At 34.9% G+C, this 13905-nt stretch overlaps 1 protein-coding gene across 5 annotated transcripts in view; it reads left to right on the top strand.

Annotated features, from left to right (window-relative positions):
* The window catches only part of LOC121379210 (tuberin-like), a 74170-nt gene extending 61717 nt beyond the window's left edge, over window positions 1-12453 (top strand). For 4 of the 5 annotated variants that reach the window (XM_041507710.1, XM_041507709.1, XM_041507713.1 and 1 more), the window contains 4 exons: window positions 3005-3083; window positions 4073-4105; window positions 11341-11432; window positions 11970-12453. In XM_041507710.1, the coding sequence (XP_041363644.1) occupies window positions 3005-3083; window positions 4073-4105; window positions 11341-11432; window positions 11970-12170 (405 nt within the window). In that variant the 3' untranslated portion in view covers window positions 12171-12453. The remainder of the gene's footprint in view (window positions 1-3004; window positions 3084-4072; window positions 4106-11340; window positions 11433-11969) is intronic. The other variant, XM_041507714.1, reaches the window with a different exon arrangement.
* Window positions 12454-13905: the final 1452 nt, after the last annotated feature.

Genomic DNA, 13905 nt, shown 5'->3' with positions numbered 1-13905 from the left:
AAGTCAACAAAGTATTTCAATCAAACGGCCTAAAAATCACAATAGAAGCAAACAAGAAAATCGTAAACTTCTTACACATAACCTTCGACCTCACAAATGGGCACTTCAAACCATACATGAAAACCAACAACAAATTATTATACGTCCACCATCAAAGTAACCATCCTCCGACAATACTAAGAAACATCCCAGCAAACATCAGCAAGAGACTAACAAGCATCTCATCTAGTGAAGAAATATTTAAGGAAGCCATAGCCCTCTACCAAAAAGCAATCACAGAAAGTGGATACGATTACAAACTTACATACAACCCGCAACCAAATCAACCTTCAAGACGAAAGAATCGAAAAAGAAACATCACATGGTACAATCCTCCGTGGGACTCTAACGTCAAAAGCAACATCGGGAAAAAGCTTTTAAACACAATCGACAAATGCTTCACCAAGAACTACCCATTACACAAGATCTTTAACAGGCATACACTCAAACTTAGCTACTCATGCATGCCAAACATAAAAAACACCATCTCATCCCACAACAAGAAAATACTCTCTGATGCAACAACGACGCCAGCACAGCAACCAAAAAAAGAGTGCAACTGTAGAAAGACACCCGAATGCCCACTCGACAGAAAATGCCTCCAATACAACGTGGTGTACCAAGCAACAGTGACAACAAAATCAAACACAGAATCATACATAGGGCTAGCAACCAATTTCAAAGAACGATACAGAAACCACACGGCATCCTTCCAACATGAAAACAAAAGAAATGAAACAGAGCTGTCAAAACACATATGGAACCTGAAGGACAATAACAAATCCTTCCACATAAAGTGGAAGGTACTAAAAAAATGCCAACCCTACAGTAACATAAATAAGAAATGTGACTTATGCCTTTACGAAAAGTTTATCATAATATGTCAGAAACACCTGTGCAGCCTGAACAAACGCAATGAATTAGCAAGTCCATGCCACCACCGAAATAAATTCGTTCTCAAAAACATCAGTAACACCGATGTCACCTAACTGTACCAAGCGCCAGCATAAGACCTGAATTCTCAAAACTTTCTTGGTGACGCGACATAGTTGTCAAGATATTACGTCATACATCAACTGATGTTGTGACGTCATCAGTTGCAAACGTTTTTAACAGTATTCGTTAATATTGCCTGAAGAGTGTGGTCATTATTTGACCATACGAAACAGCTGTAGCAATAAAACGATGAAGAACTACTGAAGTCTGGAATTATTTAATATTATTTAATATATATATATATATATATATATATATATATATATATATATATATATATATATATTTATTACATAATGAAAATATATCTGTATTCTTATTGGTCAAAAACCAGTCACATGACCGTCCGTAAATAGTGATATTGCCCTGAGACGGTCTCACCGGTCCATCAAAAGTGATATTGCCCTGACCAATAAAAATAAAGATGAGACAAATTTCTATCCAATTAATGAGTAGGTAATGTAACGCAAAGTCAACTGCTAATTCCAGTGTAAACAAGCACAAACTTGTGACAAAACGCTTTGCTGTCCTTCAGCAAAAAGATAACATCTTTAGTCATACCGACTTTATTTCTGCAAATACGACAAAAACAAGGTCAGTAATTGTCAAATTGTGTATGGAAAATATCGCAGATTTAGAAACGTACAAAATACATCAAAATGCAGTTGGAATCGACACTCAGGATTTTATGTTACAAATAAAAAATGCATTTGAAGGTAATCGGTAACTGTTCAGTATAAATGTATGTTCAGATTTGTCACAGTTTGTTTTTTATTTTGCTATTAATATGATTTTGGCACTCTTGCTGGTTATAATATCTCGAATTTGAATTTTTTTTCTTTCTTGGTAATGTTTCAACTGTTTATTTCAGCATTCCTCTGCCTGTCATACAATGTCATAGGATGACGTGATGTCACTAAATCCCATCAGTTTTAACGCATTGCGGGAAATTATAAACGTTGGCGTATTTCGATTCTGATAAACAAAGCAGGAATGTATGAGTCTTATGGATGACATTATGTAATAAAACAATTATTGACCGCATTTCGGGCAATATCGTGTTTTATGGACCAAAGAAATTGATATTGACCGAGGCCAACGGCCTCGGTCAATATCAATTTCTTCGGTCCATAAAACATGATATTGCCCTCAATGACGGTCAATAATTGATAAATATTTATCATATAATATCTTACATTTTCAGTGCAATCAAAGTATGTGATATTTTTCAGATCACATACTTTAAGAATTTGATAACTTTGCAAATTAGATGTAAATTAGTCGAGGTCTCGGCACTAGATTTATTGACATTTAAGCAAACGTACTTGGGTGACACTCCATGATTGACGTATGCATTCATAGTCATCAAAACCCCCCATTTCAATGGCAATTTGACACTGAAAGCTGTCCAGCGTTCAGAAAACTAAAAATGTTAGGCATAACTTTATTTTGATGTAAGGACATCCAAAATGACGTCATTGGAGTTTGACGTCATTTCCATTCAAAAATACACTGCGCCACATATTCTTACGTCATTTGAATATCCAGTAATGGTGGACTGGAATTAAAGTTGCGTGTACAGATTACAAAAACATGTTGTATTAAGCTTGAGCTTATATGATAAAGAGATTATTACCCTTGTGTATTTCGGTATCGTCATTATCATATATTAGGAATAAAAATAATGTATTAATACAATTTTTATTCCTAATATATATTGCTGATACCGAACAACACTCTGGTAATAACCTCTATATATATATATATATATATATATATATATATATATATATATATACTAAATAAGAGCTCGTGTTTGCTCAATTTGTTCCAAGCTGTTATCCATTAAATAATCAATTGAAAACTATTGAGACTTGCAGCTAATTATTTATTAGCAATAGAATTATTTAGTTGTTTCTATTTAACTCACTTGAAAAAAGTTTTTAAATATATAATAATTACATTACAGGGTCAGTTCAACTATGTGAACATTGTGATTCGCCCTCTAGATTATGAAACAAATGCTGTCACCCTTCAGACCAAAGAAGGTTTGTTAATATTTATTATTGTGTTGTTATATTTTGTGGGTGTATTGTCTCTACATGGCTGAGAATATATGACAAATATTGGTGATTGTTGTTCATTTATACTCCATAAAAGTAACTCCTTTGTGAAAATTACACGTTAAACTGTCACCCTGTTCTAGTAACATATTAACACTATACAATTTTATTTATATATGTATAGTAATATATTTAAGTCTAAGACTTCATCATATGTGGTCATGTAACATAGAAATTTCTTTCATAGCTTTCTTTCATGGGATAGCCCTGTCCTATATACTTGAGTATGAGAGAGAACAAGTTCCTGCTTGGAGCACTCTGTTTATTGTAAATAATTTAAACACTAACACCATGATTAAGACTTGGGTCATTTAGTCATTATTCTGTTATAACTGCTTGTCAAGTTTGCTAACATTTGCTTCCATGTTGAAATTTGAGAAACGAAGATTGCTTTCCGTTCAACAAAATGAATTTCAAGCCTTGGGCTTGTAAGGTTGACTCGCTCGATGTGAGGTCGGTGTGAGATCGATCCTCGTCGGTGGCCCCATTGCGCTATTTCTTGTTCCAGCCAGTGCACCACGACTTGTATATCAAAGGCTGTGGTATGTACTACCCTGTCTGTGGAATGTTGCATAGAAAAGATCCCTTGCTGCTAATCGAAAAGAGTAGCCCATGAAGTGGCGACAGCGGGTTTCCTCTCTTAATATCTGTATGGTCCTTAACCATATGTCTGATGCCATATAACTGTAAATAAAATGTGTTTAGTGCGTCGTTAAATAAAAATTTCTTTCTTTGTTTCTTTGTAAGGTTGATGGTTGATGGCACTAACCATGTTAACTATGGTTTGAGAACTAATTAAGCCAACCTTTGTATGACCAGCTGTATGGTCTAGTTTGGTTTTTAATGAGGATTTGTTGAAGGGATAACACTCTTGTTGGTACCTGGAAACTATATCATATGTAAATTACTTGTAGTGCCCATAGAATTCAAACAACGAATAACTACAGGTAAAATATTTTACTGACACCATAGATATTTGACAACTGTTATTAAATACAAGTTTGAAAAAAAGATTACTTCATTCTCTGTGCTAAAACTATTTAGATACTATCTAGTAAATATTCTTTGAAATTATTTCTGCTCCAGTTGTTAAAATTGTTTGGACAAAGTTATTTAATTAGGAGATAACCATATGGAGTTTTTAGAATTGCGTGTCTTATTGTCTATTTGATTCTGCAAATGTAATTTTTGACCGAAGGCGTTAGCCTGAGGTTAAAAATTAAACATTTGTGGGTATCAAATAGACAATAACACTCACAAATGTAAAAACTCCATATGGTTATGTCCATTGTAAACTGAATCGTTTTTCTACAGAACTAACTATATTTGGCATTTCTTGAAAAAAAATACCTGGCTACAATCTAATTGTAGACCCTTGAATCGTCAACTTCGCCTGCACCAATTGCTAATGCCGCCACTTTATAATGACATCATTAGCTTTCCAGGTGTTATTGTCATTTGATCCTGGGAAAAAAAATGTAATTAACCAATCACAATACAGAACACACTCCAGCCAGTTTACAATTTTGATTCTTATCTAGCCTGAGTGTATTTGGCATTCTGTTATTCAGTCCTACAACTTAAACATTTGGATTTCAGCTGGTTAAACTGTATATTCTTCATAAATTATATATATATATTTTGAATTTGTATATCAATCTAGTTCAGATGGTTTACTTTTGTCCAACAGAATGCTTTTTTTAGATTAATAGATTATGAGTAAAATGATTGCCGTCAGTCAGGGCATTGACCAACTGCAGTTCTCTGCCGATGGATAAAAATGATTGCCGTCAGTCAGGGCATTGACCAACTGCAGTTCTCTGCCGATGGATAAAAATGATTGCCGTCAGTCAGGGCATTGACCAACTGCAGTTCTCTGCCGATGGATAAAAATGATTGCCGTCAGTCAGGGCATTGACCAACTGCAGTTCTCTGCCGATGGATAAAAATGATTGCCGTCAGTCAGGGCATTGACCAACTGCAGTTCTCTGCCGATGGATAAAAATGATTGCCGTCAGTCAGGGCATTGACCAACTGCAGTTCTCTGCCGATGGATAAAAATGATTGCCGTCAGTCAGGGCATTGACCAACTGCAGTTCTCTGCCGATGGATAAAAATGATTGCCGTCAGTCAGGGCATTGACCAACTGCAGTTCTCTGCCGATGGATAAAAATGATTGCCGTCAGTCAGGGCATTGACCAACTGCAGTTCTCTGCCGATGGATAAAAATGATTGCCGTCAGTCAGGGCATTGACCAACTGCAGTTCTCTGCCGATGGATAAAAATGATTGCCGTCAGTCAGGGCATTGACCAACTGCAGTTCTCTGCCGATGGATAAAAATGATTGCCGTCAGTTGAAGGGACTGTTTGAAGACTGTTCCTTGATTTTTATGTTTCTTGTCAGAGTTACTGATTTAAAATTGTTGTAGGCAGGCTCAAAATGTATGTCGGTAATAAATTCTTAAGTTTGAGCCCTACATTTAGTGAATATTTTCTTTTCGTATTACCACAACGTTACTGTAACAGTTGTCAGATATTATGGTGATTTGCTTGTCCACTTATCAACAGTATACCCATGTAGATGGCTGAATGTAGGAAATGGCTTGTAATGTGTATACTGTTTTCTTTTATATATATATTTGTTTTAATAAGCTGTACGTTTTTGTGGCTTTATTTTATTTTGCATTTTGTTTTTACAAACAATAGCTTTTGTGGTAATTTTGTGCCCTGAAATGTATATAGTCAAATAATAGCATGGCTTAATTTGTGGGTATATAATAATGTAGATTGTTTCTTAACAAATAATAATGTAATTATTTAATGCAGTAATATATTTTGTAATTATGCAAAATATAGTTAAGTGATAACTTCTCAATTTTTATTCCACCTTTATTATGAAGTAAAATGGCAAGATATAGGCATCACTTTTCCAGCGGTGGCCAGGGCAGTCCTATATCAATGAAACTTAGTTTGTTGTTGCACCTATAGATGTTTGTTAAATAGCATGTGAAAAGCTCCTGGTCTTGTTGGCCACCTGGCCCGTTTTCACCCCGTTTTCAGGGAGTAGACCTTTGTAACAACGAATGGTGAATTAAAATTAAATTTTAAAAAATGCATAAGAAAATAAATAATTAAATTAAATTTAATTAAAATTTTAATTTTATTTTTGGAATTTTTTATTTGTATAATTTATTGCCTTGTTGAGACTTGTTTTCTTCTCCTGCACCTTCTCGTACTTGCCTGCAATCTGTGCTTCACTCGTTACATTACACATGAACGACATCCTGCAATCTGTGCTTCACTCGTTACATTACACATGAACGACATCCTGCAATCTGTGCTTCACTCGTTACATTACACATGAACGACATCCTGCAATCTGTGCTTCACTCGTTACATTACACATGAACGACATCCTGCAATCTGTGCTTCACTCGTTACATTACACATGAACGACATCCTGCAATCTGTGCTTCACTCGTTACATTACACATGAACGACATCCTGCAATCTGTGCTTCACTCGTTACATTACAGATGAACGACATCCTGCAATCTGTGCTTCACTCGTTACATTACACATGAACGACATCCTGCAATCTGTGCTTCACTCGTTACATTACACATGAACGACATCCTGCAATCTGTGCTTCACTCGTTACATTACAGATGAACGACATCCTGCAATCTGTGCTTCACTCGTTACATTACACATGAACGACATCCTGCAATCTGTGCTTCACTCGTTACATTACACATGAACGACATCATTATTTATTTTATTTTATTTTAAAGTTTATTTATTTTATTAAATTTTATTTGTATTATTTTTTGTTGCAAATACATATTTTGACGTCATGACCGTTTTGTACATGTGAAAGATAGGTGCAGGATGTAGCTCAGTGGGTAGAGAGGCTCACCAGAGGTGCTTGGAGTATAGGATCAAATCCCCTCAGTGAACCTATTTGTTAAAATTGTTTTCTTTTTCATCCCAACCTGTACCCCATGACTGATATATTAAAGTTGTCATATGTGCTGCACTTTCGGTGGGGAAGGGGGCTGGATGTTGCCCATCGGTAAGCGCTCGCTCGATACGCAGTTGGTTGGAGATAAATCCCCATTGATGGGCCTATTTATTGTTCCAGCCCACGACTGGTATATCAAAGGCCGTGGTATATGCTATCCAGTCTGTGGGAAAGTGCATATAAAAGATCCCTTGCTGCATTAGGAAAATGTAGCGGGTTTTCTCTGATGACTACGTGTCAGAATTGCCAAAAGTTTGACATTCAATAGTCGATGATTAATTAATAAATCAATGTGCTCTTGGAACATCTTTAAACAAAACAAAATGTTTTGTCTATCTGAATGCTGCTGTTTGTTATAGTATTTTTATACACTGTCATGCTTTTGAACACAGGTCAACTTGTTTACATTAATTTATATTATTGTTTTTCAGTCTGTTTAATTAGTGTATTTCCTGCAGACACAAATAATGTACAACACTGAAGACATTAGTTTCCAGTTAATATACTTCATGTGATAAATATTTCTTATAGTATGCCCGATTTGAAATGTATCTATAGTTTGGCTGTGGTTAAATCCATAGCCTAAGCATTAAACAGTCTTTGATTTCTTTTCTTTTTTAACATAACAATTGTTTTAGCAAGTATTCATAATACCTGACATTCGGTGCATTTTGAGTGTGACACTGTGTTAATAACTAATATTGATGATGTAGGTATCCCGGAATTAATATAATCAGTAACACTTTATTCTGCTACATTGGTTTGTGTAAAAGCTTAATAGTTAAGTACTGTTCGATATTTGTGTTTATGAGAATCACCCAGCTAATGAATGTAAAGACGTTTGTTTGTGTTGTAGTCAGTATTTATTGTTTACGATAATCACCCAGCTGATGAATGTAAAGACGTTTGTTTGTGTTGTAGTCAGTATTTATTGTTTACGATAATCACCCAGCTGATGAATGTAAAGACGTTTGTTTGTGTTGTAGTCAGTATTTATTGTTTACGATAATCACCCAGCTGATGAATGTAAAGACGTTTGTGTTGTAGTCAGTATTTATTGTTTACGATAATCACCCAGCTGATGAATGTAAAGACGTTTGTTTGTGTTGTAGTCAGTATTTATTGTTTACGATAATCACCCAGCTGATGAATGTAAAGACGTTTGTTTGTGTTGTAGTCAGTATTTATTGTTTATGATAATCGCCCAGCTGATGAATGTAAAGACGTTTGTGTTGTAGTCGGTATTTATTGTTTACGATAATCACCCAGCTGATGAATGTAAAGACGTACGTTTGTGGTGTAGTCAATATTTATTGTTTATGAGAATCACCCAGCTAATGAATGTAAAGACGTTTGTTTGTGTTGTAGTCAGTATTTATTGTTTACGATAATCACCCAGCTGATGAATGTAAAGACGTTTGTTTGTGTTGTAGTCAGTATTTATTGTTTATGATAATCGCCCAGCTGATGAATGTAAAGACGTTTGTGTTGTAGTCGGTATTTATTGTTTACGATAATCACCCAGCTGATGAATGTAAAGACGTACGTTTGTGTTGTAGTCAATATTTATTGTTTATGAGAATCACCCAGCTAATGAATGTAAAGACGTTTGTGTTGTAGTCAGTATTTATTGTTTACGATAATCACCCAGCTGATGAATGTAAAGACGTTTGTTTGTGGTTTAGTCAATATTTATTGTTTACGATAATCACCCAGCTGATGAATGTAAAGACGTTTGTGTTGTAGTCAGTATTTATTGTTTACGATAATCACCCAGCTGATGAATGTAAAGACGTTTGTTTGTGTTGTAGTCAGTATTTATTGTTTACGATAATCACCCAGCTGATGAATGTAAAGACGTTTGTGTTGTAGTCAGTATTTATTGTTTACGATAATCACCCAGCTAATGAATGTAAAGACGTTTGTTTGTGGTGTAGTCAATATTTATTGTTTACGATAATCACCCAGCTGATGAATGTAAAGACGTTTGTTTGTGGTGTAGTCAATATTTATTGTTTACGATAATCACCCAGCTGATGAATGTAAAGACGTTTGTTTGTGTTGTAGTCAGTATTTATTGTTTACGATAATCACCCAGCTGATGAATGTAAAGACATTTGTTTGTGGTGTAGTCAATATTTATTGTTTACGATAATCACCCAGCTAATGAATGTAAAGACGTTTGTGTTGTAGTCAGTATTTATGGTTTACGATAATCACCCAGCTGATGAACGTAAAGACGTTTGTGTTGTAGTCAGTATTTATGGTTTACGATAATCACCCAGCTGATGAATATAAAGACGTTTGTGTTGTAGTCAGTATTTATTGTTTATGATAATCACCCATCTAATGAATGTAAAGACGTTTGTTTGTGGTGTAGTCAGTATTTATTGTTTACGATAATCACCCAACTGATGAATGTAAAGACGTTTGTGTTGTAGTCAGTATTTATTGTTTACGATAATCACCCAGCTAATGAATGTAAAGACGTTTTTTGTGTTGTAGTCAGTATTTATTGTTTACGATAATCACCCAGCTGATGAATGCAAAGATGTACTTTTGTGGTTTAGTCAATATTTATTGATCCGTCTCAGGCTTCTGAGAGGTGAATATTGCGCAAATCATTTCTGGGTTACGCAAAAACAAATTCAGGTACCCATTTTATTTTTAGGTAACCCATCATGACCATGTAAATGATGTCATAAATTCAATGCGCTAACGAAAAATGGGTTACGCAAACTATACTTACACGAGTGACGCGCAAGTGAAACTATCGCTCTCGTAATTTTTTAGAGGCCCGAGTCTTGTGAGTTAGTTTGTGAACACTGACATGTTTTAGTAAATGCATGTGATCTGTAAACCCTGACACAATCAAGTGTGTGCTCACCAGTGTCACTGTGTGCAATAGGCTAATTGGAAATTTGTTTTAATAATTCAGTCAGATGGGAGCAGGTCAACTTGCCTCAAAACCAACTCACCCCAGGAGTAGGTCAACTCGCCCCACACTGTTTAGTCAACTCATATCATTAACATTTTATTAATTAATATACCAATTTTTTAATCAATAATGTGCATTAAATATTGTTGAATTTGCACACCAGTCGGAGTCCAGAAGTCTTGTCTGATTATTCCTTTAAGGAAATAAGGGACAAACTCACAAACGTCGTTAAAATAGGCTTGATAGTTTATTGTAATAGATGATTATTTATCCAATATTAGGATTTTCGCAACATAACACCATTTAATAAGTTGTCATAATAGCAGTTTCACTGTAATATTAATAAATACAATGACACCAAAGTTGTAGACGTCCATTTTTTATTTTGTCACAATTATTTACGGACAGTAGTTTGGGGCGAGTTGACCAAGCACTGGGGTGAGCTGGTAGAGGGCGGGTTGGTTTTTAGATCGAGTTGACCAGCATTCAGTCAGATTGAGTTACTGTAATTTAATGAGGTCGAGTTACTGATTATAATCCAGTCCGATTGAGTTAGTAACGAAACAGTCATATTTAGGTTATAATCATTCAATCAGATTAGTAATGATACCATCAGATTTATTTACTGTAGTAATGATCTGATAAGATTTATTTACTGTTGTAATGAGCTGATAAGATTTATTTACTGTAGTAATGATCTGATCAGATATTTACTGTAGTAATGATCTGATCAGATATTTACGGTAGTAATGATCCCATCAGATTTCTTTACTGTAGTAAAGATCTGATAAGATTTATTTATTGTAGTAATGATCTGATAAGATTTATTTACTGTAGTAATGATCTGATAAGATTTGTTTATGGTAGTAATGATCTGATAAGATTTATTTACTGTAGTAATGATCAGATTTATTTACTGTAGTAATGATCTGATAAGATTTATTTACTGCAGTAATGATCCGATCAGATTTATTTACTGTAGTAATGATCCGATCAGATTTATTTACTGTAGTAATGATCAGATTTATTTACTGTAGTAATGATCCGATTAAGGTGTTGATGATCAATCAGATGAGTTATTGATAATCCCATCCATTTCAGTCCAATCACATTCACATCCATCAAGATTCAGTTAGACAATTTGAATATCAGTAGCATTTTATACTTAAGTTCCTTTGTCTTTGACGTAACATTTTAAAAAATAATCTTTTCTTTCTTAGATATTGCTGAAATTCTGGGTCACACTGATACAAAAATAATTTCTGATGCCAACTTGGCCCTCTTGGTACGACAGATAGCCATGCATTGCAATGTGAGTATGACCGTATTCTTGTCATTATTTACTTCTTTATTGTCAATTAATCAGTGCTTTTATTTTGTAGAACATCAGTTTTGTGCTATTCCAACATGTTATAAGATGTGGGATACATTGTAATTTGTCTTTGTTAAACATCTGCAGGCATTCATTCAAACATAGTTAGCTTCATATGAATTTAATGAAGGGCCATAATTGGAATTTATCCATGTTAGACAGAGTTATGGCCCTTGAATGTAGGATATTTGTAGGGCTAGGTAGGGGACATGTTTTGCTGTAGCAGTTCTGTTAGAATGCTGAACTATTTGCTTGCTGCTAAAAATCTGAAGAAAAAAAAGATACCTACCCTGTTGGTTTCATGATTTTATTTATTAGTATGATAGTCGGGAGACACTAATATAAATTTGGATTGAAATAAGGGGCTTTCACGACACGACAAATTCTGCCAGCAGTGGTCCAGGAAGACCTAACACTGGGCAGCAGGCAAAAAGTTAAAGAAAAGAAATGTTTTGAAATGGTTTGATCTGTTTTCAGCTGGCGTCGCTCGTTCTCCAAAGACAGCAGGTTCAGCCCCAGGATCCGTTCGCGTCAAACTGGTTGGAGCGACTCAGGCAGATCAAACGCATCCACCAGAAGGTTCAGCAGGAGGAGAGTTCTGTCCACGGAAAAACCAGCAGTCCCAAGTCTCGCCTCCACACGCGCTCCTTCATGGAGGATTTCACAGACTACGTGTGAGCGAGGACAGTCACGTTATACAACCAGCAGTCTCTGGTCTCGTATGACAGTGGATGTTTACGAATTCAGTATTCCATTCAGTGTACAGTTACTGTCAGTATTATAAAGACATCTCCAACAATTCAGGAAACATCCTTGTTTGAGAATAAACTGGAAAAGGGATAACGATTAATGGCCAACTGATGGGTTATGAAAATATTTTTCTATTTTCATTACTCTGAAATCCTATGTTTGGACACATTTTGTTTAACCTTGGGACATAAATGAATCTTTATTCAAAAATTATTGTTATCATCTGGATTGTATTGTGCTAACTAGATTTATCATGTAATATCTTACATTTTCAGTGCAATCAAAGTATGTGATATTTTTCAGATCACATACTTTAAGAATTTGATAACTTTGCAAATTAGATGTAAATTAGTTGAGGTCTCGGCACTAGGTTTATTGACATTTAAGCAAACGTACATGGGTGACACTCCATGATTGACGTATGCATTCATAGTCATCAAATAAAAACATTTCAATGGCAATTTGACACTGAAAGCTGTCCAGCATTCAGAAAACAAAAAAAGTTAGGCATAACTTTATTTTGATGTAAGGACATCCAAAATGACGTCATTCGAGTTTACAGTTTACAAAAACATGTTGTATTAAGCTTGAGCTTATATGATAAAGATTATTACCCTCGTGTATTTCGGTATCGTCAATATCATATATTAGGAATAAAAATACTGTATTATGCTTGCATAATACAGTTTTTATTCCTAATATATGATATTGACGATACCGAAAAATACTCTGGTAATAACCTCTATATATCAGATTCACCTTTGAAAGAATACTGGATGGGTGAGTGTAAACACTGTGAAATACATTACAAGTGACCTATTTTGAAATCTAAGTAAACTGGTATATAAGTAAACTGGTATAACTAAACCAGTTTAAGATGTAAGTCTGAATGCGGTCTTTTCACTACATCGGTATATCTAAAACACTTCGGTATGTGGTTTAGTTAAAGGAAACATGACACGAGACCATATTATAGCTCATTTTAAAAGAAAAATGATATAAAAATAATATACAAATAACTTTATAACAATAAAATACGTGTAGTTAAGTTAAAATGAAGAAATTACGCTAACCAGTATCAAAGTACGATTTATGCATATTTCTTCGTGAGCGTTCGGAAAAAAGGGAAGTGACGTCAGAGCCGCTGTACTCTTCCATTGTTGTTAACTGTTTATATATGGAGTAAGGGGCTTACGATCTTTTCAGTCCAACAGTGCCGTACTGCGCGGCCTTCGGGTGTAAAAATAAACAGTTTAAACGATCGAGATTGTCTTTTTATGGTTTTCCAAAGGATTGTATCCGAAGAAAGACGCGTGTATTTTATCGCAAAAGAAAAGATTGGACACCAACACCGCATAGTACTTTGGTGTCCGCCTAATTACAGCCCGGAGCCCGAACGTTACCCGGAGACACAGTACTCGGTTGCGAATGCCGAGGTGTACATTGTACATATTTGGCACAAAGATACACCTCAGCATGATGTATTTATATATGTTAAAACAAAAATGTAGAATTTTTTATTTATTTATTTTTTTGGAAAAAAAAAGATTTTTCATGTTAGGGCTGTAGGCCTACATAACAAAATCTGTATTCACCGTCCGAAGAAGGAAACGTCAATAAGTAATTAAATATGGCATATACAAACATGGGATTTGGCATGAGG

Source organism: Gigantopelta aegis, chromosome 8 (genome assembly GCF_016097555.1).
Source record: "Gigantopelta aegis isolate Gae_Host chromosome 8, Gae_host_genome, whole genome shotgun sequence".
NCBI classification, from domain to species: Eukaryota; Metazoa; Mollusca; class Gastropoda; order Neomphalida; family Peltospiridae; genus Gigantopelta; species Gigantopelta aegis.
The sequence above is the reverse complement of the archived record's forward strand: the minus strand, read 5'-3'. Positions and strand labels throughout refer to the sequence as shown.